This window comes from Squalius cephalus, assembly GCF_949319135.1.
Source record: "Squalius cephalus genome assembly, chromosome: 5".
In the NCBI taxonomy this organism is placed as follows: Eukaryota; Metazoa; Chordata; class Actinopteri; order Cypriniformes; family Leuciscidae; genus Squalius; species Squalius cephalus.
Window position 1 is genome coordinate 3310788 of NC_137126.1, and position 27877 is coordinate 3338664.

General features: G+C 38.9%; 2 protein-coding genes across 7 annotated transcripts in view; one reads left to right on the forward strand and one right to left on the reverse strand.

Annotated features, from left to right (window-relative positions):
* On the forward strand, window positions 1-22254 carry ythdc1 (YTH N6-methyladenosine RNA binding protein C1). Of its 6 annotated transcripts, none has more exons than XM_079872145.1 (16): window positions 1-226; window positions 877-978; window positions 1528-1820; window positions 3816-4176; window positions 9160-9213; window positions 10468-10562; window positions 10662-10770; window positions 13219-13336; window positions 13423-13507; window positions 14726-14895; window positions 18369-18484; window positions 18797-18833; window positions 18911-18950; window positions 19416-19481; window positions 20544-20708; window positions 21332-22254. In XM_079872145.1, exons 1-16 carry the CDS (start codon window positions 199-201, stop codon window positions 21551-21553), a joined length of 2061 nt encoding a protein of 686 aa, XP_079728271.1. In that variant the 5' UTR covers window positions 1-198; the 3' UTR covers window positions 21554-22254. The 6 variants fall into 6 exon arrangements, with proteins under 6 accessions (XP_079728271.1, XP_079728273.1, XP_079728276.1 ...); XM_079872147.1 differs by having other exon boundaries at window positions 20544-20681; XM_079872150.1 differs by having other exon boundaries at window positions 18405-18484; window positions 20544-20681.
* The window catches only part of fktn (fukutin), a 14849-nt gene continuing 8645 nt past the window's right edge, over window positions 21674-27877 (reverse strand). Inside the window, exons 8-10 of the mRNA XM_079872164.1 lie at window positions 26145-26278; window positions 24380-24504; window positions 21674-24012 (exon numbers count right to left, since the gene is read on the reverse strand). Coding sequence (XP_079728290.1) covers window positions 23799-24012; window positions 24380-24504; window positions 26145-26278 — 473 coding nt within the window. The 3' untranslated portion in view covers window positions 21674-23798. The remainder of the gene's footprint in view (window positions 24013-24379; window positions 24505-26144; window positions 26279-27877) is intronic.

The following is a 27877-nucleotide window of genomic DNA, read 5'->3' on the forward strand; positions in this document are numbered from 1 at the left end:
GCAACCCTCATTTACACTGCGATGCGGGAGGAAGACATCCGCCATTTTAAAGCAGACAAACACGCTCAAGGCACAAAACATTTAATGGTGTGTCACATTTTCTAAAATATCGACGAATTAACATATTAATTAAGAACAAATCTAGAGAGAGAGAGAAGGGGGGCCCTTTAAAGCGTGTTTAATCCACGGGGGCTGAAAATGTCTGTCGACAGGAGAGATGAGAAAGGTAAAGATTTTTTTTTTTACCTGTAACGTTAGCCTAGCCACAGATTTGTGTAACAAAAGCCGTCACATGTGTTTTATTTCTAATTATATAAACTATTAGCTGTTGGATATTAATTAAGTTTTTAGTTTTAAAATCACCCACATTCTTCCTAGACATTGATGTGCATTTGTTGAGGAATCATAACTGCGATTATTAGCTTAGCATGATGCTAACGTATCATGGAGGATTTTGTTTATGAGTGTAGTTTTAGACAGAAACATCTATTTTATTTATTTGATGTAAATGACATATTTGCGGTTACGTTATGCATCAAAAATGGATCTATCATGTTTAATACATTTTGTAAAACACATATTATGTAACTTAAATATCTGATGTCTCACAATGGATGAATTAGCCTAGTGTTTGCACATTTTACACCAACACGTTAAAGGGAACAGTTTAATATTAAACGTCACTTTGGCTTTTTTGCTGAATTAATTTGAATTGATATTATTATTATTATTATTGTTGTTTTGTATCTGTAAAATATACTGACGAACCTATTGTATTTAAGACTATATTGTAATGTTTCATGTTGGTGCGAGTGACCTATAACATGCCAATAGACTTAAAACTAAAATGCATCATTTATGTGCTTTTATTTCCAGATGGGGAACTGAACGTGCTGGAAGACATTTTGACTGATGCTCCTGACCAGGATGATGAGCTCTACAACCCTGAGAGTGAACATGATGTTAATGAGAAAAAAGGTACCATTTTAAAGCATTGACCGGATCAGATTTTATCCTCACTGCATCGAATTTTGACAAAATATTCATATTTGTAAGCTAAGTCATTTTGCAAGTGTTCAGGTTTGTTTGTTTGGGTACAGTAGTATCAATCAAAAATATTCACACTGAGCTGGACTGTCATGTTCAAATAAAAAATGGACATTTCCTTTTTTTTGTGTGTAATATTGCAGTGTTTATTTATCTGTGCACATCATTATTGTTTTTAAAATCATCTTCCTTGTAATCTTTAATCAAAATAACTTCCCTTTTCCAACAACATATCTGATGTTTACTGGCGCGAGGGCGGGGCAACCTGTCACTCACATGAAATCGACCAATAGCAAACACCAACAATCCAATCGATTCCCTATGGACAATATTAAGTCCCGCCCCACATTTTTTCTTGTTTGTGAAGCCATCTCACTCACCACAATATGGAACAAAACACTACTGCAATTTCCATTTCATGCTAATTTTATATGTCTGGCTCTGTTACCACATTAACTGCTCGTTTACTCTATGCCTCAGGGTCTAAAAGGAAGCACGAGCGAGGAGACAGCCAGGATGCAAAGCGGCTCAGAGCCTCAGGACACGCTACCAGACAGCAACTAAAGAGAGCTGCCACTTCTTCTGGATCAAACAGCAAAAAGACGAGCAATCCCAGAGGAAGACACGCACCGGAAGACATCTATGATGACAGAAAGAACCATACAGGAAGAGGATCCCGGGCTGATCTGCCTAAAGGATATAGTGAAAAAGGCCTGTCCCGCAGCAGAGACTCCCAGAGACGGATCAAACCCCTGCTGCCTGAGCTGACAGAGGTGAGAGAGGATGGTTTTTGCATTGAGATGGATCTAAAACCAATTATCCATTCCTATATTAAGAACAAATGGCAAACAGAATGGGATCTAAATGAACAAACTCCATGAAATCAGCCCAAATGTTGGACCAAGAAGTTTCTGTTAGTGCAAAGCGACTCAGAGCGGCATGACACCTGTCTCTGGTGAGCTTTTAAATGTAGTTTGACTAGGGTTGGGAATCATTGGGAATCGTATGAAATTTTCCGGTTCCGCCGCACGATTCGGTTCCATTAAAATGATTGAAACAACTAATAAAAAAATAGTAAGGTAAAAATGCACAATACTCAACTCAAACAATCCTTTTTGTGTTTATTCCTTATACTTGTCAAAGGAGTTTAATAGACTGTTAATGTCAACAAATTCAACATATTATTTAGCCGCTTTTGCAAAAGTAATTAACAATTTTTCTGAAGGAAAATCAACATTTCTGCTTTCTCTGGGAGATTTCGGGACCTCTCTGTATCTCCAGCAGTGGAGAAAACCCTCTCAGAAGGGCTAGAAGATGCTTGAACACACATGTAAGATCCAGACAGGTGAAACAGATTTTTTTTTTTTTTATCGGTTTGAATGATTGATTCATAAAGACTCATTACTGAATGATTCAGCGTTTCTGAACAAACCTCTTGAGTGATTGATTCAGTGACTCATTATTTTAATAGTTACTTGTCGCCACCTGGTGGCATAACGATGTAATCGATACAATCGTTATTTAAAGCAACTTTCAAAAGGTGATTTACTCTATTTTGGTCGATACGGTAGACATCAGTGTTTATATCCGAACTATACACTTTCAGTACTTCTGTGATCCTTTGAATATTACTAATGATACTGTGTTTTTGAAAAGACTGTTTGTGAAGCTGTTTCATACTTATACGCGACATCTGCTCTCTCTGGATCAGCGACAGCGCAAACAAAGATCTGATTGTGTCGGTGTGATTTTTGTCAAGGGTTAAATAGACAAATAAGAATCGTTGTCATTTAAGAATAAGATCACATGGGTGTTTGAATTGAGAGAGAACTTTTAAAGATTAATCATGCAGCTCTACTCTCTTTGCATTGATATCTGACCCAACGCGTATATGAGTAGCGCGAGGGCTTTTCAGTGCATTCATTAATACATTAATATTCATGAGGTGAGACGTCGCTATTAAAGGATACACTCCCATCGGACCAGTCGAACAGTTTTCGGAACCGGAATTTCGCATGGTTCCGGTATTTTTCCAAAAACACTACTGATTATGGATAAGAACAGATTCTCAGTTCCCAACCCTAAGTTTGACCGAGACTAGTAATGTGTTAAGTGATTGATGAGACTGAGATTGTTCATGTTTGAGAATTACACGTACATGCTACGTGTGCTCAAACTTGCTACGCACACCATCTGATCGCAGACACGTTACATAAGACATGCTCAGATTTGTATTTCCATCTTTGTGGTTCTTTTACTTCATTTTTACCATCATTTCATTGTCTAATGCCTGGTTCAGATTACTCTATTTTAGCCCGATTTTGGCACAATCCGTTCAACGTAGGGTTTCGTGGGGATTCGTAAATGACAACAGCGTCGGGACGCAAGATTCAATCATGTAATGTGTCGTAGAGGACGACAACACCACGATAAAAAGACATTGTTTAATTTTTTTTCAGGTCCTCCGTGAGTGAGTGAGTGAGTGAGTGAGTGAGTGAGCGTGCGTATGTGTGCATGTGTGAGACGGCACGCAATGACGGTAGTCTGGCATGTTTCTTGTCCACGACACAACAAGATTTTAGGAGTCACTATTGCGTAATCTGACACAATGTCTATCGTAACAGACAAAAAATTGTGTAATCTGAACCAGGCATAACTGTACCACAGTTACTCAGCTAAAACACATTTAAGTTATATTTTTAAAACTAATCATCCGTCATATATGTTGCATAGCAAGCAGGGTGTGTAATACATGCACTTGTTTTCAGAAGATGCGGAGGACCAGTGAGGACAGCACAGGCAGAACCAGTCGCTCCTCCAGAGAGGAAGAGCCTCATTCAGAAGAATACGTGACTGGCAGCTCCGTGGCTTCCTCTGAAGGAAACTGCTCTGATGTCGAAGAAGGAGCCATGCAGGAGGAAGGGGAAGAGAAGGAAGTGGAGGAGGAGGAAGGGGATGAAGAAGAGGAGGAGGAAGAAGAAGAGTATGAACTGGAGGAAGAGGACCCACAGGAGGGAAACGAACAGAATGACTACGACACTCGCAGTGAGGCCAGTGACTCCCAGTCTGAGTCTGTGTCCTTCTCGGAGGGAGAGTCTGTTCATTCAGCCTCGGGCTCAGAAGCGTCAGGTATGAGCTACTGAAGTTTGCTGGCTGGTTAGATTCGATTATTAGGGGAAAAAAAAACAAAACGTTTTTTGTGTACAATTCTCACAATTTGAGATGTTGTGAGACCGCCTCACAGTCTACATAGACCGAATAGAAGCATTCTAATCGAAATCTGACGTGTTTTGAAATGTTAAAGGGAAATGTTACATTTTAGAAGGTGTTTGAACACGTGTCCACAGTGTGTGTGTAAATCAACCAGCCTATAATGGTAAAAATCCACATTTTTTTACAATACCCATAAATCATAAACAGTCTCTCCAAACAAACGGTTTCAGATTTCCCCCTACTCTTACGTAAGCCACGCCCATCACTGGTGACGATGTGCCCTATTAGCTTTTGGTGCGTTCAAGTCATCTCGTATAGATCGTACTTACGAGTTGAACGCACATGAACGCCACCACATTGTCGTAAATACGAGTGGGAAGCTCTGGATTTTTTTTTAAGCCCCGATCTTTACGAGTCGGGTGTGTGTCAGTGAGAAACATGGCGGAATACCACAATACTTCAAGGTATTTAGCTGTGATATTGTCAGGCTTTTCTATTTACAGCACAGTAAGCTAATTGCCTGCACTGAATATGATAGCATTATAAAATAATAATGTAATATGTAACGATAAAGTTGGCTTCATAAATTAACTAAAAACATAAAAAAGCAAAGCAAATATTTGTTCTTCATTTTCTAGAACTAGAGTTTAAGAACCTTGCTGTATTTTTGTGTAATTGATTAAGAGAAAGTACACTGCCATCTTACTCCGACGTAAGTGACTTGAACACAACTGCCGTCGTAAACACGACTTCCCACCTCGTACGTACGAACTTCCCAGGAGGACTTGAACGCACCAATAGATCCTGCCCTGAGTGAGCCAGTTGCTTTCTAAAAGTTGTATGTTCTTCCTGAGTCTCTCTATCAGTTTCCGACTCCGGTTCGAACATGCAAGGCTAAACACATCGCTACTGACAATTTCTGACATTTTGGCTGCTTGACATTCTCCAGTTTTGTTGTTGCCAGAGTATCCAAAGCATGAGCCTTATGGAAAGGTGGCCGGGAACAGCACCTCATTTGCATTTAAAGGGACATACACGAAAACTGTGTGTTTTTGCTCACACAGGGGCAAAAATAATTGTGCTAAAACTTCATAGACAGATTCTGGGGACACCAGAGACTTATATTACATCTTGTGAAAAGGGTCATAATAGATCTCCTTTAAGGGAATATTTCTGGTTCAATATGACCACCTGCTTTCAAGCTCAGAAATGGAAAACGCCATAATAGAATCATAAAAGTGATCCGTTTAAATCCCAATGTTGGCTTGACATAGTATTTTTTTCATGGGGTGGCCATTCAAACACTTAATAGTCCAGTCATTTTATGAAAAAAGGTTGAACAAATTGCAACAGAAGCAAACTCAACTGATTTTGTATCCTCAGTATGTCCTGAATAAGAAAAAAAAAGCCCAGAAGAATCCCATTAGGGGAACGTTTCGAAAAGACCCAAATATAGCCTATTCATGCGCCTATTCATTCTCTTTCTCACGTGAATAGGGTAAACATTTTAACCTTTAGATATCACCATGAAAATTACTGAGTTGATAGTTTCTAAAGTACTTCTTCCTGCCTCTATGTATTAATGCTCATGGGTAGCCTAAATGGGTTCCATTCAGACCTTAACATTAAGTATTTTACTGTTATATGTCAACAAGACATTTTCACCTGGCTATACCCAATGTTTAGATCTGTTGTGGTATTTATGCAAATTAGCACATACGTAATTAGATTATGCACCGTTTGTCCATGTTAACAAACAATTTCAAAAAACTTGTAATACATTTTTTGTTTGTCTTGATGTAAGTAATCAACTCAGTAATTTTTATGGTGATATCTAAAGGTTAAAATTTTACCATATTCACGTGAGAAAAATAATGAATAGGCGTATAGGGTATTTTTAGGGTTTTCTTTGGGTGTTTTTCAAAACCTTCCCCTAATGGGATTCTGCGGGGCTTTTTTCCCTACTCAGGACATATTGAGGATACAAAATCAGTTGAGTTTGCTTCTGTTGCAATTTGTTCAAGGTTGACCCCCATTTTGGCTTAAAATGACTGGACTATAAGGGTGGCAAAAACAAAATACTGATTTATTTTACCTGGATTAACAACATCGTAGCTCACAGTAGGTCTGTATTTAAAGCTTTATAAGTTATCGTTAAAAATCAATTTCCCCATGGAGAAATTAGATGTCAATTTTACTTCCATAACCCGACTGTTGCGGTTTCTTTGTCTGTGACATTCATGCAGTGCTACCAAATAGTTTGGCCAAAATTAGGCAACATAATTTTGCAGCTCTTTTGCAGTCGCCTTCAAATCGCGAGTGCCTTTATGATGCCCACCGCTTTGCCTAGGTTGGCAGTTCACTGGGTTTTGGAGCAGACCTGTTCATTAAAGAGGTCCCACAAAAATATTATATTTCCAGCTTGCCTTGCCCCACTTGTTTTCTTACCTGTGACTGGTCAATCTCATGTTGTTAGAAGTTTTCACTACGGGTCGCTACCTGGCTGTGTTCATCAAAGGACAGAAAAACTATTTGACTAGAAATCCGAGTGCAAGAGATCTCAAATAATCCTTGATATTCTAACATAAGGGACCATGTTCTCCCATTTACTGTTCAGATGAGGAAAGCAAAGCCAAGAAGCACGCTAGAGGGATATCACCAATCGTTTTTGATAGAAGTGGAAGTTCAGCTTCTGAATCCTATACAGGTATTAAATAATCCCTTAACCGCTCAATAACAACATTAATAGTTATGGCAGTAATAACACTAATAAAACTGTTAAAAGTCACAGATTTCAGATCAGTATTTAGTCGCTATTTGAGTTCGTTCAGCAGCAGTGTAACCTGACTTGCCTCTGCTCTGGTGGCTTTCAAAGAAAATTAAGTAAAAATTAAGTATAAAATTAATTAACTAATGGATAATGTACAGTCAGCTCGTCATTACTGCAAAATAAGCCACAACAGGGTGGTCACCCTCAAGGGATTTATTTTGTGATAAGGACCAACTTGTCTGTATGTTGTCACGCTCTTCACTAGGGGTGTTAATCATCACTGGTCTCACGATTCAATTCGATTACGGTTATTATGTCAACGATTCAATTCGAAATCACGATGCGTTGCATCCTCAATTTTCAACATTACAGCAAATGGCTGCGTTTTCGTCAATGAATAGCAGTCAGATATATGAACTCCCTTTACTTTTATCTGCTCCGAGAAAGTACACTTCCTCAATGTAACAAACATCAAACAAAACTTAACTCTGAACACAGCAGACAACCGGAGCATTTAGAACTAATAAACACTTGTACAATACTAAAAGCGCATGAAACTGTCAAGTAGTGTACTAAAGTTACAATAATGCTCGCACACACACACGCACACAGTAAATGTTAAAACAGTGGGTGCATTTTTTTTTTAAACTCCCTTTTGTGTTTCGCCTCCCTCCGCCATTTTACGCATGCGTGAGATGCACATATGGCTGAATGACGTCAGAAAAATGCCAGTAGGCTATAATCGATTATAGTCTGTTACATCAATGCAGAATCGTCCACGTCCACATCGCGATCTATCATAGAAACTATTATTTTCAACACCCCTACTTTTTACGTGGCTACATGAATCGTGTTGAAATTATGCAAGAAACCCCAATTGATCAACTGGGACAGCTTAAATGTTTAACATTTTCAGAGAGCCATTTAAAAGTAATAATCTGTTCCTTAGAGCAGTAATAAATACTTAAACCGTTGTTGTAATGGTAAGATTTAGGCTAAAATTAGATTGTGAAGGCCCCAATATACTCACAGCGAAGTTCTGAGAAATATAGTATTAGTGAACATCCCGACGCTGCCCAGGCTTCTCAGAGCAGTGTTTAGATGAATACGTGCTGCATGCTTTCCTCTCAATAACAAAAACAAACACAACAAAAATGACAACAAATGAAACCGTAAATGAAACAAAAAATAACAACCATGAAACTGTAGTCAAGAAAGCATCTGATCATAGCGATGTGGATGTGTTAGCACAAACTCAAGTCACGTCATGTTTATTTATATCTCACTTTATATAATCAATTTCCTTGAGGGCCACTGTCATGCAGAGTTTAGCTCCAAAACGCCTGCCTGGAAGTTTCTGGTAACCATGAACGCATTGATTAGCTGATTCAGGTGTGTTTAATTAGGGTTGGAGTTAAACTCTGCTGGACATTGGCCCTCCAGGAACTGAGTTTGACACCCCTGCTTTAAAGCCAACAGTTTTGCCATATTAAACATGAAAAACGATTAGAATTGCTTTCTACTATAAAGCAGCTCTCCACTGTGTTCACGTTTTCACTCGCATCTGATAGCCTGAACAGAAGAAATTAACCGGAGAAGGTTTCCATGTCAAAGAAGGTGGAGCCTCAGAGCCACGCCCACCTATTACATCATCCCCATGGACCAATGGTAGTCGAAGGTGTTTACCAGTCGGAGTGAACCAAAAACAAGATTTTTTTTTTTTTTTTTTTGCCCTGATTTTGTTTGAAATTGTCATACCAGTTCGTTATTTAATTTTAGCTTGAAGTGTATCAGGGCCTTAATTGTTGATTGTCTTAAGTATAAATTGACCAAATCTTTGGCGAGGCAGGTCAGATTACAGATAGCTGAATCCTTCTGATTATATTTTTACACACCTGATGGCAACCTGAAATAGTGTGAATTTCTAACAACTAGATTTTGTCTCGCTAATCATATACCATGATGTAAAGCTTGTGGGAATGAATCTAAATGGTCTTTGTTAAATCCAGTTGTGCAGGATTGGCGTGTTTCATGATCTGTGTAGGACCAGTCAAAATCATGGACCGCCAGCGGTTTCTGTCTGTATTTTGAGCTGAATGTTAAAGCCTGGTGTCTCTCTTGACTTTTAGGGTCTGAAAAGAAACATGAAAAACTGTCCTCTTCTGTCAGAGCTGTGAGGAAGGGTAAGAACATCTCACTCACATTCAGATAATGTTTGCGTATTTAATTGTATTGTCATGTCTGTAATCTCTAGGAGTAATATATATATTTTTAAGCAGTGAATCCTGTGTTTTTTGTTGCGAGTTTCAGAGTTTGTGAACCCTTTAAAAGTACCTAGATTGTTAAATTGATTACTTATAAATTGTGGTCTGATCTTCATCCAACTCACATGTTAAATACATTAATTACTCACACCGCTGGCTGGTAAAAATTAAGTGAATCAAAAACCATAACATGATCCGAACCATGAGTTTTGTGATCCATTGGACCACTTGCGTTTGCCAATAAGATATTAGTACATTATCAGCTGAGGGTGCTCTTGCATTCATTTGAGGGTGCTTAGCATGTGGCATTGTAATTTTTTACCCATGTTTTAATTTAACAAAAAATTATTTGTGATCAAACATTAATTTTGACCCCCTGCAGACTCCCTGGTTGAAGAACCATGGTTTAGCAGATATGGAGTAACATACACTGAACAAAATTATGAAATTACGGCACATTTTAGAGTGGCCTTTTACTGTGGCCAGCCTAAGGCGCACCTGTGCAATAATCATACTGTCCAATCAGCATCTTGATATGCCACACCCGTGAGGTGGATGGATTATCTCGGCAAAGGAGAAGTGCTCACTAACACAGATTTGTGAACAATATTTGAGAGAAATAGGCCTTTTGTGTACATAGAAAAAGTCTTAGATCTTTGAGTTCAGCTCATGAAAAATGGGGGCAAAAACAAAAGTGTTGCGTTTATAATTTTGTTTAGTGTATTTTTATATGTTCCCCATGTCTTGTACGTGCAATGTTAAAACTTAGGGGAAAATGTGGAGACAAATGTAATCAGTTTGTAGAGCCTCTAAACTTCTGAACTACGTGTCGGCGTGTACCTCTAGTTGAACATTATCAACAGCATCCATTCTTTCAAATTTAGCATTTTGTTAACACAAAACTAAACTGACCAATCTAAAATTAGCTTCAGGCAACTTGCCTTTAGCAAATTTGTTTGTCACAACATAAATCGTTATTTTGTTGCTTTACTACTGAAATGTATACCTCTTGACTCATGTTCTCTATGCAAAGAGTTGACTAACTGCTATTAAAATTCGTTGTAAATTATTTTCATTTTTGGTGTTGCTGCATCCGTGTACTGACTAGTGTTACTCCATTTTGTGACCAGTTTCATAATATGCTTATCTCCTGTTTTGTCTTTTTTTTTAAAGATCAAACCAGCAAGCTGAAGTATATCCTGAGAGAGGCCAGGTTTTTTCTAATTAAGAGCAACAACCATGAGAATGTTTCCCTGGCTAAAGCAAAGGTGTGCCACTCACAGCCCTGTTTACAGTTTGATTTAAGAGATTTAAGAGTTTAATGAAAGCTTGACCCAGTTAACATGGTGTGTGTTCTCTCTTCACAGGGTGTGTGGTCCACTCTGCCCGTCAACGAGAAAAAACTCAACGCTGCTTTTCGCGCTGCTCGAAGTGTTGTGCTAATCTTTTCTGTTAGGGAGAGTGGAAAGTTTCAAGGTATGTCTTAAAAAGAAAAACTTCCGTAAGGAAAACCAAACATAAATGGACAATAAACCCATTAGCAACAATTCAAGGAATTAGAGCACATGATTTGCTATGATTTAAGAGTGACTTGTAACCTCAAGAGTGCCAATAACACTTGTATGTTTTAGTTACTGCACAGTTCTGTGGACTGCCATAAACGTTTTGATCAAGAACAACAGCATTATAAAAGCGATGACACACCTAGCTGACAAAAGCTGACTGTTGTTGCCTCGTGTTGACTGCGTCTCGGCCAAAATGTTGCGCTTGAATACGCCAAGAGGACTACAGGCGAATGTCAACTAGCATGTGTGTTCTGTGCCTGCGTTTAAGGAAATAACTGTCTGTATTAGCAGTCTATATTCGTCATTTTAAAAGGGAAACCAAACTAGTGCTATGTTCAGACCTAAGGTAAATGTGGCACAAATCAAATAAAAATAAAAAATTCATATGTGACTATTTTTGTCATGACAGTGTGAATGACACAAACCACGTGGAATCTGATCTTTTCAATTCTGACTTATGTGGTGCTAAATCTGATACAGGTCAGATATTTCGCAATGCGACAGTCATATCAGAATTCAGGCGTTTTTTACGTCATTCAACAGCCAACATTCAGCGCTCATGGGAGTCACTTCAAAGATTATACATGCCGATGTTATCAAGACAGTTGTGAAATGTGGTGAAGGACCATGATGTGTCAGAGCTCTTAAGTATTACAGTGACGGCTCTATAAACAAGCAAACATGAGGGCCCATATCATAATGCTAAAAACTTAATTTTTTCATATCCTTTGTTTTTTATATTGCCAGTGCATAATTGCCCGGCAGATCACACTATCAATAAACTCTTACTTTAAGGTTCTCTGTGTTTACTTCCGTACGACAGCTTGCTGTGTGATGTCTTTTTATCATTCTTTTGTGCATGCGGGTTATGCATGTTCATATTCAACAATATATATTGATCTGCCGACGCTGACATCACTGTTTTCTCCAGAGCAGCTGTTTAGATAAATTAACTAAATTAAAGGGGTGATGAACTGAGAAATCAAATTTTCCTTGAGCTTTTGACATATAAGAGGTCATTATACTAAAATAATTTGTAAGTTTCAGAACTGAAAACTTCCTTGTTAGTCTAATAAAAGCTTGTTCGCACAGCGAACGACAAAGTGGAGATCTATGACGTCAAAGGGTATCAAACACCGCATCCGCAGAAGAAGATCCGCCATCCGCCTGCTTCAACACTGCCTGTTTAGCCCCGCCCACCGATTCGCGCATTACATGAAACTCATTATATTATGCAACACTGTTATCCAATCATAGCAGTGGGCGTTTGCTTTCAAGTCTTCAATGCGCCACAAGCGTTTCAGGAGCTAGGCTCAAAACCAGGGTAGAAAATAGCCTATTACTTATTAATTTTGATGTTTTTGAATGTAAAAACCAAGCGAACGTCACAAATTGACCTCAGACAACAATATAATAAAAAAAAATTAAAAAAGCCAGTTCATGACCCCTTTAATAACTTTTTTACAACAAAAATTAACCATCACTGAACTTACTTAAGCTGGACTATGATGTTGTTTTCTTCTAGATCTGCTGTACAGCCAAAACAAACTTTGTTGAATTATTTTCCTGTTATCTCTGTAAAGCTGCTTTGAAAGAATCTGTATTGTAAAAGGCGCTATATAAATAAAGGTGAATTGACGACGTGCGGGAAAGTTCGGGACCATGATCTGTTGACACCGGAATCTGATATTGGCCACATTTAAAACAACAATGTGAACAGCTACAAAAAAAATGGATCTGAGCAATAAATCTGAATTGAGCACTGAGGCTCGCAGTGTGAACGTAGCCTAGGACTGAAGATATACAAACCATAAACAAAGCAGCGCTTGCTTACAATTTTGAATACTAGTCATGCTGATGACTTTCTTCATTCCAGGCGAGGCTCATGTTGTTATGAAAATATTTATGCATTGGCATGCTCTGGAAAGATGACATAAAATTAGAACTGCCTTCTGTCGGTGCTGTCTTGACTTCTTTGCTCGCTTTCATCACTTCATCAACTCGTTCGCTAAGCTGAACAGCCAATCAGAGTGATCTCTCTCTCACCGACACCAACGGATGCTGATTCAACATGCTCAATCGCTCAAAATACCCCAGACGATGTCCAATTAGTGCCAACAGTTCGGAAACACGCTGCAAAAACTGGGTCAACCGTCGGCTTGGTGTGTCATGGCCTTAATAATATCATTGTCTTGTAAAATGGCATAATTTTAGTTTGTTGTACATAATTTCTGGTTACATGCTCAAGGCACAACCACATTCATTAAATCCACATAATTTTCCCTTTACCTGAGTGAATGGAAACTCATATGGAGTGGCTTAATGCAGGTTCACTTAAGGATGTGTGTTTGTGTTTCAGGTTTTGCTCGACTCTCGTCTGAGTCTCATCATGGAGGTTCTCCCATTCACTGGGTTCTGCCCGCAGGCATGAATGCCAAGATGCTTGGAGGAGTCTTCAAAATTGACTGGATTTGCAGGTATTAAACCATGAGAAAATGAGATATTTCCCGTCTGGCTTGTTTGTTGTTCGTTTGCAATTGAGGTTTGTTTTCTTTGTTTAAAGGCGGGAATTACCTTTCACTAAAACTGCTCACCTCTCTAACCCGTGGAACGAGCACAAGCCTGTGAAGATTGGACGTGATGGACAGGTTAGCCGTATTATCATGAAATTTCTTTATTAACTCCTTTGACTTGGTTTTATCCATTTGTATCAATTGATTGGATTGTAAGAAGAGGATGTTATACCAGAAGGGATCCATTTTTCGCAGCATTTTCTTTCAGACAAATATTAAAGTAAGTTAAGTTTCCAGAAAAAAAGATACACACACATGTGATTTTTATGGCTGGAAATTTCACATCTGTAACCTAACCCTGACAGCTTTACATTCACACACAGTTTTGCTGGAAGTAATGACATGAAGCTATTAGTCTGTACTTATGAAAACTGATGGGAAAAAATTTAAAAGATATAAAGTATGTCTTTTCTCTTATTTTAAACAATTTTTTCAATGTTACAAACACTACAGACTCTGAACAAACATCGAGGGAAATCAGAGGTGTAATCAAACGCTATATATGTGCCATCCTTATTGATGAGACCAAACACTAACATGCACTAAGAACGCAATTTTGATATCCTGTTGATTTCTCACTAGCCTCTCATTCCATTGGCTCTTTAGTAGGGGTGTAACGATACCCTCATGTAACGATTCGATATGTTTCACGATACAACATTATTGAGATACTCCAAGACATATGGCAAAAGGTTAACAAACAATGAACTGTTGATTTAAAATGCAAAATTTGGTGTTACATTGTGTTTGTAAATGAATAGGATTGGACTTGCTGCTGGAAACCCAATGCACAGGACAATGGAGACACCAGAATAACAATATTCATAATTCTGAAGCTGAAAATACAGAATTATTTTAGATGAAAAAGCTTGCGCTCTTTCACTGACTAGATATATTTAAAATAATGTAGGACACTTTTTACTGGTAACATCAGACATTTGGCATTATCAGAACCCACAAATATTCCCTCATTGCATTATTATACATTATATTCAACATTATATACAGTAGTTTAATGTAGTACTGACACTAAATCTCTGTAAACTTGAATTTTTTCACACACCGTAATTTAAATTTTGGGTGAACAATACACAATATGTATTGTCACTATCCACGATACATATTGTTGCATTTTTGTATTGTGATATATTGTTACACCCCGACTCTTTAGCCCCGTAGACGCCAAGGAATATGCACAAAATTGGTTAGCTTGTTCATAAAAACAAACGTTAACGTTCTTTCTTTTCACTGTCCCGCATGATCACTTGGACCTCTGCAAACGGCCGACCGCAGGAGATCGAACCAGACTGCGGGACACAGCTGTGCATGCTCTTCCCACCTGATGAGAGCATTGACTTGTATCAGGTCATTCACAAAATGCGCCACAAGAGGAGGATGCACTCAGAGCCTCGATCTCGGGGCCGACTACCCCACAGAGAGCCCGTCCCTCGGGACGTGGGAAGGTTAGAAATGTTCTTTGGACTGATAGTGCGCACTTGTGTCCCTGTCACCTGATGCGAAGGGAACAAGTGTGTTTTTGTTATTTTTCCACCTTCGTCTTCATCGTCACTTGAGCGAGGGTCAGAGAAGAGCAACGAACCAAGCTGACCAGAGCAGACCGGACCGGCTGCGGCTTTTGTGGGAAAGTCACAGCATAAATCCTGCGTGCTATTGTTAATTTTGATGGTTAATGGGAGCTGAAATGGTGTAACGATTGACCTGATATGCCTGTTAACTGTTAACAACTTAAGCCTAAGAATGGTCTAGTTAACTTTTTAGTTGTAGCACTGAGGTCTGTTTCTTTCTGTAGATGAGACTGTGTTTAAATTTGTTCCCAAAGCCTTTTCTTGCAGGAGTGTCCATGGGGGATAGAGCCAGTCAAATTTGGGACTCTTGTAAAAGGAGCCTTAATAATTAAAGAGAAGATGGCACGTCGATTTGAGGGGGCAGAAAGCAGTCGTTGTTTAAAAAAAGCTGTCAAGAGGAGCGTATTTTGGGACTTCTTTGATGGTTTTCCTGTCCAGAAAAAGCTCCGGTGTGTGCTTGAGAATATAGATAGTTGAAGTGTGCGGGGGTGTAGCGTCAAAACGGTGAAGGAAAGCATGAAAACAGAGAGGGAGAGACAGGGAGGGAGGGCAAAAAAAAAAAAAGAGCATGTTCTTCTGCAAAGCTGCTGGAGTGAGTAGTCGTCCCGTTTGCAGTGCATATGGACTCGAATCGCACCAGGGACTGTCCCTATAGAGCACTGCTTTACATGAACTCTGTGCTCAAAGAAAGGCCCCAAAAAGGACTTAAACGCATCCTTACTTTCTCCAGACAAACGTTTTGAGGAAGTTTGTCAATTTACACGTTGTCTGGCCAAAGCCCCAACTGATGGACTCCAGTTTGGATGCGTTACATGTGTACACGTCCCTCCCCTTTCCCCACCCTCTTTGTTACAAAAAGCCCCTTCCTCTCAATCGATGGGATGTTCCAGCTGGTGGTAGGTAGGCGGTTTGGACTAAAGATGGTGTAAAATGATGATGCCTCCACCCTTCCCTTCTTCTGTGTTTCTCTGAGCCCTCCATGGACTGAGTATCCCAAGAGAAGGGTTATTTCCAGATGTCTGGATCTTCTCTTGGTCTTTTTGGTTTGCTTTGCAATGGACTGCACCACTCCTTATCACTCCCCCCTTCTTCTGCTTTACCAGGCCCTCCCATTTAAAAAATGTGTTAAAGCATAAGATGGACTTTTATATGAACTTTTACTCTTTAAAAGTATTTGCCAACGTTAGCAGTCACAAAACTACAAGAATGCGGTATGTCACACTCTCAACCAGATTTTATTGTTCTCCACTGTAGTTACTGTTGTTTTTGACATTGGGTTTCTCACCATTTGTTAGAATGACATTTTCACTAAGGGCACCTATTTATATTGAGTATGTGTTCGAGTAGAGTTTAGGAACAGTCTTTCTAGAAAGACTCATCAAAAGTGTTTTAACAATCCCTCATGGCACAGTTGAAGACATGTGGGGGTTTTTTGGCTTCAGGACACACAGCGAAAGCTAGACTAAGTCTTTATACAATTCTGAGCAGGGCTCTACTGTTACACTGTTAAAGTCCAGGACTATAACATTAATGCTAACTTCTATACATGTATACTTGGTACTTAGATGGTTTTATATGCTTATAAGCAAACTATTTGATATCTTTGTCAAGTGATGGGCAGTATGAAATAGTAGCAGCTTTGACCGATCAACAACTGGTATCCAAAAATATATTGGTAACAACTTAAATTTGTCATTTAATAATTAAGCACTCAAATATATTAATCACACTTTATTGACATTCATTGGTATTTGCATGTCATTGGCTGCTTTTTGTTGTTTTACTTACAAGTCAACAGAGAAATGCGCTTTGTTTTTTCGTTCATTGAAATTAAGATGACATAAAATATAGATTATACTTATTTCAGTTTGTTGTCATGTCAGCATTTCTTATTTCTGTATAAAGTTGAAGCACGCAAGTTACTAACTGGAGATACAATCAAAACTAAAGCTGAAATAAAAATAAAGCCTAAATGGTGAAAACTAATACAAATGACTAAAAATGTAAGTAAAATTTAAATGAAAAGCTTATTCAAATTACTAAATTATATAAATAATAGTAAAATGACACTGCACACATAATGTGTTAGCTTTCAAAAACATATAGATGGAGCACAACAGAACCGGGTTTGGGGAACTTGACAGGACAATGTAATGTGAAACTCATCCTACCAGACCCTGACCAAAACAAAGTATGGTCGTACACGTATCCAGAATGCTCTGCAAATGTCCCGATGTTTTGTCGTTTCTCTGTTGACTTGAATGGAAGACATCAAATGCTCCAAAAAACAATTTTCCAATTGGGTGAGATGCATTGGGAGGTTTTTTCTGATGGTGTTATTTGAGTTCACGAGTTGATCTAGGTGTCCGATTTCACTTGCATGGGTGTGCAACAAAGTTTTTACATTTGAAGGCGGTGAAATACTCACAACGTAGAGCTCTGCTGAGGATTGAGCAGTGAAGAAAACACATCAATGTGGCCTTAGTATGAAAGGACTGTTCTGGGTTCAGCTCTAGGAACAGCATTTGTGGCATTGTGTTGATGACCTTTTTTGGTATCCGTGCATGCTTCATGCAAATGTTATCTGCTTTACATGCACATGATGCTGAAAATTAAGCATTTCCATCACACTCTTGTGGCTTTACTCTCGAAACTGCATTTTAATGTTTATTGACGTTTATCTAAACATCTTACTGAAGCCATTTCTTTTTAAAATGAGCTCTAACTGTCACCTGACCCCAATCAGACATTGTTTTTTGGGATGTTTGTAAGAAGTATAACTAAAATCAGTCAGGAATGGAACAATGCAGGGGTCTTGATGTTTTTTTTAACTTGATGCCATTTCGTAAAAACACAACAATGCTGTGAACACGATGGCTGTGATGACGGCTGTACAGTAGATGAATTGAAAGACTTTATTAGAAAGGGTTATGCCAGTAAAAGCACAGCTGCTTCAAATATAAAAAATTAAACCATTTTAATTAAATCTAGCCAACTAGCCCAAATCAACATTTTTCCACAAATGCTGAGAGTAGATTGTTTTGAACCCAGACTATTGTTTTATGCAGGACATTAAGATGTTAATATGCAAAAATATATTGTGTCCTAGGTTTGTGTGAATGTACAGAACTTGCTTACAGATGTTTTACCTGACGTGTCATGCAGTTTAAGAATTAATTTAGTTGCTCACCAAGTATTTTATCATGAACTAAAATGAGATTGTACAGTGAGAAAGAAATCCGCTAAAATATGTATTCCTGTACACACACACACACACACACACACACAGTTAACTGAAAGAAAAGTGTTGTTGACTGTATGCTTCATGTCTGTCTGTTTTCTTAAATCAGTGCCATCTTTCACATTAATGTACCTGATTTACGTAGGCGTCGTCCTGAAGAATATGACATGCACAACCGGAAGCGGCCCAGGATTGATTACACTCCAGAATTCCCCCAGAGACCAGGTCAATATCTGCAATGTGTAGCGCTTATATTTCCTCTGTTCCATGGTTTCTGAAAGAACGAGAAGCGTTTCTTCTACCCGTGTTACGGCTCTTTATCGAGTGACTTGTGTTTTAAGGGTTGTATCGTAGGTCAAACTATGGCATCTGAACTGCACCCTGAACGTTTGCCTTTTTTTTCCTTCTTTTTTTTTGGCCAAGATTGTTGTAGCTTTTGTGTTTTTAAATCAAATTGTCAATTTGTGACTTGGTTTTATCGTTTGTGCTGTTTTTCTGTCTTTGGTGAAATCTGTCTCATTTTCGCTGTCCGTTTAGGTTTTATGCAAGACCCTCGCAATCAGCCTGTGGACAGGTTGGTCTCGTCTTTCCCTCATCATCCTGCATTTCTGAATGGTACATGTTATAACGTCACGTAATATCTCTTCACAGGCGCTTCACTGGTGTTAGGAGAGATGTGTTTCTCAACGGAGTAAGTTTGTTTTCTTGACTTAAGTCAACATGAAATGCCATTCACAACCCGTTTACTGAGAAAATCTGTTGATCTAAATTTTGATGATCAGAAGAAAATGTGTGTTAGAGACTTTATTTTATCCATTGGAATATCATTGAATTGGAAGAAGTCGACATTACATGCCAGAATGAAGCTGTGGAGTTGAAAAATAAGAGGGGTTCAAGCCAAAGTAAATTAGCTTCAAAGGTGGAGGTACTATATTTTTGATTAGATTATGAAGACAAATTGTTTTTATTATTTGGCTGGAGGGGTAGTAACATGCACTATATGCACAGTGACACCAGGAACGCTCATTAAAAAGCCAATAGTCTCAACTTCGATTAACTTGAATTCCCAGCTTGTTTTATTGTAGTTGCTAATTAACTTTCATCAAGTCATGTATGAACATATAAACATTATTAACCCTTATTTTCTTATTTCTAGTCCTACAATGACTACATGAGAGAATTCCACCACAACATCGGGCCTCCACCACCATGGCAGGGAATGGTAAGATTGACTGTATTCCCTGGGATTTCTGAATCTGTTGTTCAGGGGCCGTATTCACAAAGCATTTTATCTTACCACTAGGAGTACTCCTAAATCACACTAAAAGATTTTAGCTAGGAGTTTTCTCTTAAAAGTTATTCACAACGCCTTTCAGACCTACTCTTAGTAAAGAAAAATGACAACTCCTAAACTAAGAGTGCTATGTCGTTGCTATGGGTGACGTCATTACTCATGCATGAGCTTGACTGAAGTGACCACCTTGATTGGCTGATGATTGTAACGCGGGGATGATTCCTAACACCTCCCCTACGATGATGAGTGACAGGTCTGAGAATGCGTGCGCTACACAAGTAGTGCGAAGGACGGAAGATGATGAATAACTGAATAAATAGCCTAAATTAATAAAGAGTAAGGCAAAACAAATAGCCTAGTAGCCTAATGAAACATGGACTGATGCAATATCTTTGCAACATTATTGAATTAATCTGTCACTATATGCCTCTGCCTACGTTTGCAAAGAGAAGAACATTCTAATTTGATTCACAATGAAACATTACAATTAGTTTACATGCAATGAGTAGCCTAGTTTTGGTTGTTGTTGGTGGCGTTATTGCATCCCTAGTTAATATGCCTACAATGCAGAATTGTTCCCTCGCGATTGGAAGCTCCTGTAGCCGCCGCATACGCATTTCAACACATCGCAACGTGAAATGCCACAAAAAGCGGTTTGTGAAGGTCTTAGTGAGTTAGGAGTCCTCTCGACTTCTTTTAAGCTGTCCCAGGCTTAGGTGCTACTTTTAGGGCTAAAATGCTTCGTGAATTACTTAGTCAAAAAAATTAGGAGTCCTAAAGTTACGAGTGACACGCCCATTATTTTTAGGAGTTGCTCCTAAATTTGCCAGTTAGGAGCTACTTTTAGCCTTAAAATTCTTTGTGAATACGGCCCCTGGTCATCCATTTTTAAAATTCTGACACTTTTTTTTCTCTCTCTCTCTCTCTCTCTCTCTCTCTCTCTCTCTCTCTCTCTCTCTCTCTCTCTCTCTCTCTCTTTCTTTCTTGAAGGCCCCGTATCCTGGTATGGAGCACCCCCCCCAGCACCCGTACTACCAGCATCATCATCATCCTCCTCCACCGCAGGCCCACCCTCCTTACTCCGGACACCATCCCATGCCCCATGATGCCCGCTTCAGGGAAAAGAGGGTTGTTCGCTCTTTCGCCTCCAGTTTGGTAAAGTTTAGCCACTTAAAGCGGCTCGAAAACTAACTAGGGCTGGGCGATACATCGAATATTAGCGATATGATTGTGATATTTTTTTTGCTGACGATATAGAATTTAGGGAATATTGTGTTTATCACAATAATGTATTTATATGGATAACATTTTTTGTATGGCAGCTGCTTTCAAATGCTTTAAACTGAATGCAATGACCAATCAGAGGCGTTTAAATTGGTCAGTGGCGCATAATGCCAAATCAATATGTATTTTGTAAAAAAAGAAAGGAACTTTCTTTTTTTAACACTAGACCATGGGAAAAGTTTGAATCATACACTTATACGGACTGTATATATTGAGTAATATTTACAAAAACAGTTCATATCTTTGAGTTTAGCCACCCATAATATTAAATATCAAAATTTTTAATAATATCTAGATATAAATCATCGATATCGCCCAGCCGTGTACCAAAGTAGTGGGAACTCCTACTAGCAACCCAACACTACATGAGCCAGTATCAAGAGTGTTGGGTCGACTTGCTAGACTAGCTCACTAGGTTTTGGATCTGAGCCGGTGTGTGTGTTTTTTAATGTTACGTTTTTGCTTACTCGTACTTTCAAACTTTTGTTTGGCAGCATGACTACGATATGCGTGTGGACGATTTCCTGAGACGAACGCAGGCCGTGGTGAGTGGACGCAGGAGTCGCCCGCGCGAGCGTGACCGGCAGAGAGAGCGAGACCGACCCCGGGACGGGCGCCGCGACCGAGAGCGAGAGCGCGGCAGAGAACGTGATCGCGAACGAGAGCGAATTCGAGATCGTGAGAGGGAAAAAGAGAGGGGCCGATACCGGAGATAGGGAGAAGTGCTTTTAAACCTGTTTTTGTTTTCTTTCATTTTGTAGATAGTGTGTTAGATTTAGCTTTTGATTATTTTTTTAAATAGTTAATGTTCATCAGAAAGCTGAACTGAATCTTTCTGGGCATTTTTTTTAATGTTCTTTCAGTCCCATGCCATTGTTAGCATCATGCATGCAGTGCATTAAACTTTAACTGTGAAACCAAAAAGCATTTTTACCCTCACATTTTTTTTTTTTTTTCAATTTTTAATAATTGGTTCTGTAGCTGGTTCAACATAGTTGAGATGGAGCTGCTTTCCCCTTTGTATGTTATTTTTGTTTCTTTTTCCCCCTTGCTTTTGGATTGTGAGCAGACTGTCTGTTCTTTACGTGGCTATTGCAGTTTTTAGGTGTTTGCTAACACTGCGCCTGTCTTTGTGATTTCTATTGTACATTTAAATAAGGTCATAGGTGCCAGTATTCCAAAGCACTGCTCAATATGACGGTTGTATCAAGTATGTTTCTTTAGCTTTGTCTGAAGCCAGGCCTGTTTTCTAGTGTTTTGATCGGGAAGTGGGTAATATTCCTACACTTGCTTCCTCTGTCCAGTCAAAGGATAAATGTCATGAAGGTTTGTAAAATGACTTAAGCCATTTGTTCTGTATCTGTTGGATACTATATGGATACCTTTTGTACAAAAAAATAAAAGAAAGTGAATTGCTGGTGTTTTACGTTTATATGAATATAGCATTCACTGAGTATAAAAAATACTTCCCTTCACTAAGCTTAATATAATACTTGTGTAGTGAATTATATACTTAAATACAATAAATGCATCATTAAAGTAGTTTTTTCACCATTCTGATCAGAGATTCTGAGATCCATTTTTCTAAAAAGTTAAGGGGTGAAATGTTGCCTTTTAATGTAGTAAATATGTAGTCCAATATGACTTGTAAAATGAAAATGGATTAACTAACTGGGAAAAAGCAACTATTTAAAATAGAACATCGTGAACATATTTTTGAGGCATCAGCACTTAAAAATGTGTTTTCATGCATCCAGATGGGTGGCATAAGGGTGTCCCCTCTTCTCTGGCTTAAACCAGATGACTGTCACCTTTTCCACTGATAAAAGTGGTGACCATCAGCAGTCAGCACCCTACACCACAAACCCACAGTGTCTTGAGTTTCACCAGCTAATCTTTGGCGTGCATCAAGGTTCAGTACTGGGTCCCCTACTCTTTTCAATGTTCACAACCTCATCAGGCACAATCATAAAAGCAAATGTCTTCTCCAATCACCACTCTGCAGAATCACATGACATGTTGCTCAAACCTGATAAAGAAAGCGTTTGACTAGGGAGCCCCTACCAGGAGGAAATGCTCCACGTAACAGTTCCCAGAATAGCTGATGCACTCAAAATCTCAGGTGTGTAAAATATGTTTCAATTAAGCAACTTGATGTACATCTTTTTGCAGTATTATACCGGCCACCCTTCCCTTTAGCTTTATCATCTATTAAAATACAACATTTTGTAGACATGGCATAGACATGTTTATCACTACATGTATAAAAAGCCTAAATAGTTCACACAATAGTTTATTATTCAAGAATAAAACACATATATCAGTAGCCGGTGCACAGCAGCATTTTCTTTACACATTCTGTACGTTCTAAGCAAGCGTGCCGCTCAAGTCCTGAAAAGTGAAGCCAAGCCAAAGTGTCTCGATCACCCCCCTGGTGGCTAGTCCCAGTATAGGTCATAAAGCCCGCCTCCCCATGAAGCCTAATGAAAGCGATGGAAACTAAACAATCAAATTACACCTCAAATCATTTTTTTCCAAAGATGTTTTCTGTCATTTTAGGTAGATGTAAATTTAAGTGTTCGTTTTTAAAATAAGTTTGGTCTTAGTTATTTGATGCTATAAAAACGGGAATGTGACGTCATGATTGATAGTGATAGTCACTTAGGCACCACCAACTGCCATATTACGACTGTGGCGGCTTCAGTTTTCACCAATGGAAGAGAATGAAGGGGTGTCGTCCATCTTTTTTTTACAGTCTATGATTCTAAGCATGACTATTTCTTGAGGGTTTTTATTTTATTTTATGTTCTCTTAGTGTTACAAAGACACTCAAGGTCCATAGACTTTCAGGGAGCTCTAAAACTTGCTTTCATGTTTGTAGTAGCTTAGAGCGGTTTGAATCACTCTAACTGCAATGTCACCCATATCAGCGGGAGTATACCAAATAACTCCCATGATGCTTCAGTAAACCTGAATGACATCATCCCATTCCCGCACAGGCCAGACGCCATTCTCCTGGACGTTGGACGGGGAGCTCTTCCAGTCCCAGGTTTTTACAGGAACATTCCAGTTGGGTCCATAGTTGGCCATCACATAGTCCCTAGTCTCGCAGGGAACCTGGACCTTCAGCTCCATCAGCTCGGCCCAACACAGACTGAATCGTGGGAACACATATCTGCCAGGAAACAATGTAAATATAAGAAGATATTTCATGAAAGAAAAAACAAAAACAGATTTTCTCTAGGGCTTTCCACACTTGAACTAGTTAACCCTGGGTAATTGGAGTTATGAGTTATCTTGCTTCACATTCATTCACTGTTATTGTGTGTTTAAGTGCAAACAAATCAAATAATTAATAAATAAATAAATGACAGGTAAATTAATTTCTGACTACCTCACTTTGTTGTTTCAAAGATTGGCTAATGGCACTGTATTCACATACCAGGCATTAATGGGGTCTGAAACCACATCCATGATTGGAAGCATGTGACTGATATTAAAAGCAATGTTTAATTGATAATAGAAAACGCTCTAATACTCACTTGAATTTTTTGCCACTCTTTGCCTGCGTGCCTCCATTCCAGACGATGTCACCTTCATCATAAAAAAAGAAAATGTCCAGTTTCACATCGTTCCCCTGAAAGGAGAGCTCCAAACTGTCCTCCACCTGAAATTTAAATAAATAAAGGGTGAAAATGTGTCTGACGTAGCTTTTCATTTCTAACTATGTAGGAAGACACATCACATGGTTGTAAATAAATGTTATTTCAATGAAGAGATGCACACATCTTTGGTCAAGATCTTATATTGACAATGCAAGAGTCCAGCACTCTGTAAAGTCTCCTCCAACAAATCCCAAACACTTTCAATGAATTTAATATCTGGAGCAGATTCATGTGTGAAAATGATTCTTCATGTCCTCACAACCATTCTTTCACAATCTGAGCTTGATGAATCTTGACATTATCATCCTGGAATATGGCCATAATGTTCTTCCTACATGTGTATTTAAGAATTGAAAAGCTACACACTCCATCAACTAGGGTTAGAAGAACTGCTGCCAATACCTTCTTTTGTGTTCAACCGAAGAAAGAAACTCATAAACGTTTAGAATAACTTAAGGGTGAGTAAAAGATGACAGAATTTTCATTTTTGGGTGAACTGTCCCTTTAAAGTTAATCCCTAACTAAAATATTAATTGCGTTTGAAGTAACAGATTAGCAGGATTAAGGCTGATCTAGGTTTATGGTAAAATCAAAAATTAAAACCAGGATCAAAACAAGCTGTTTAATATGTATCTTAATTGGTACAACACGTTCGTAGAGTTTGTCAGTGTTTTTATATTTAGAACACTGTGTCCTCTTGCTCTTCTGAGGTGCAATAACGGTTGAGAAACTTGAGAAAAAGAACAAAGTCCATTTCAAGGAAACTCTGTTCACTCTGCGGCCATATTCACAACGCCTCCGAGCAGCTGTTTTCGGGCATCCAAGATTAGAGGCCCTATCATACACCCGGCACAATGCGGCACGACACAAGTGTTTTGCATTTGTGCGCCCATGAGCTGCTGGTCTGAAAAGCAGGTGTGTGTTCAGGCACATTGTTGGCACATTGCTATTTTGAGGAACAGAAATAGACTGAGCCATTGACCATCTGAAACCTGCTCTAAAGTCAATGACACAGTATTTTTTGGTTATTTAAAGAGCGTGTTAGTAGTGTGCACCTATAGGCGGGACCACAACACACGTACACTTTGTCCTGTAGAAGGTCTGCTTGCACTTTAATCTCGCGCACGAACAGATCCGTTTCCTTGCTAGAGAAGCGTTCAGTTTTTCCGCTTGCAAATTCCGGCATGTAAATAGCGAATCCGCCATGGTGCAAGCGCAACTGGCTTTTAAAGGGAATGAGAGATGAGACTCTGATTGGTCTATTACACGTTACGCCCAAAACACACCCATTATTCATTAAGAGAATAGAGACAAAACACACCCATTACTCATTAAGAGAATAGAGACAAAACACACCCATTACTCATTAAGAGAATAGAGACAAAACACACCCATTACTCATTAAGAGAATAGAGACAAAACACACCCATTACTCATTAAGAGAATAGAGACAACCCTTTTAGACCATGCGCTGGGCGCACCGACTATTTTTCCCGTCGTTAAACTAGCAAAAGTGGATTTGGACACGACCTAGGTGCACTATTGCCGTGCAGTTTAGACCATGTGCTTAGATCGTTAAAATAGGGCCCCAAGTCTAAACTACTTGAATGATGGGATCCTGAACTCTCAAAAATCTCCTTACCTTTCCGAACTTGTGTTTCAGTGGGAGACCAGCCTTCTGAAACGCCTGAGTGATGTCATCCCTATAATCTTTGATCCAAATGCCCAGATCAACATCTTTACTGTAGGGAATGATATTACACTGCCTGTACCAGCCTGTGGGAAAGGGGAGAGAAGAGGAAGAGGGCTATTCAATCTAATTAGAGGCCGAGCCCTTGAAGGTGCATCTGTTAACGTAAACAATAGAACCAAACATAGGAAAGTTATGAAATTTGGCACAAAAAATGGAAGACAGCATGAACATCAACCATGGCAAATTTGGAGTCTCTATCTCAAACGCTGTACCAACATCTGAAATTTGCACCAAAGCTTATATTAAGGCCTAAAAACAAAATCGCTGATTTCTTGGCTCATATTTAGCAAAATGATTTACTCCATTTCAATTTCAACAACACAATGATTTACTCAATTTCTACAACACTAGATTCTCCATCATTTTCTGTAAAACCTGGACTGTTCATCAGATCTTAACCAAATTTGGATCAGATCATTGTTAGATCATGTTGGCAACAAGATATCAGAAGATTTTTGATAGACCCAAGCATTTTTCTATAACGCTTCAATGAATCTGACAGCAAGCAGGTTAAATAGAACTGAAGGCTGTTGGATCTCAGAAAACACTGTATTTAAACAAAACTATGTAAAACAGCCATCTATCATTCCCTGAGGGAATTTGAGCCATTAATATATCAATATAATGAGACTGATCTTTTTATGTTTGGTCATGCTAGTGTTTTTGTGTCGGCCATACTGGATGTCAGCCATTTTGAGTAAAATGCTGTATTTTACAAATGCATTGGTGTACTATTTTATGAAACTTGGTATGTGTACCACGTTTCCACTGTCGGGCTAAAAGCACACGTGCTAGTGTGTGCAAGGGCCAGTCGCGCTTCCAGGGCTTGATTGAGCCTCGTCAGGGCTTCCTCTGGGCCAACGGCCAGGGTTTTCTGGCCTGCTGAATACCTTGATCCAAAGCGGGCCAGCTCGGGCTTGAGGAGTGGTTATGAACAGAGGAGGGGTTTACCTGAGACTGGAGACGGCAGCGCCGGATGATTCTATATACCAGCTAACATCAAACTTTTAAAATAATTTACCTCAAAACTCACTTTCATGTTTGAATGCCTTCTGTTTGTGATCCGATGTGGTTTCTTATCACTATATAAGGTAGAAGTATTTATACGCGATGCAAAAGACTGCATGCTAACCATTACCATAGTAAACATGGTAAATATGAACGCTTGAAGAAATGTAAGAACTGATTTTCCTGCTAAAACAAAACGCACCTTGCAATAAAGCCATAAAATGCACCCTGGACAGCAGATAGCAAAGACAGAGCACAGAACCTTGTCCTGCCCAAACTTATCTCCTTGTCCCCTTGTTTGGCTTCAACTCATCCCCCCTCTCTCTCCTCAAGGCACTGAAAGTTCATTAAGAATGTCTATATAACACATATGATGTATCTTGTGAATATGTTGTTTTTCCTTTTCATGTTTGGTATCATTTTAAGTGTTAATTTCTGGTTTAATGAGAAAGATTGAGAACTTAGGAGAATCCTGTTTCTCCTCTCTGGCTAATATCTCTTTATAATATCTCCCAAAACCAGGTGCTACCCCCCTGGGGTACATGGATTTGCCCAAACAACTCTAAACAACATTTGTATAACCCCTTTTGTTCTGGTCTGGTATTTAAGGTGAG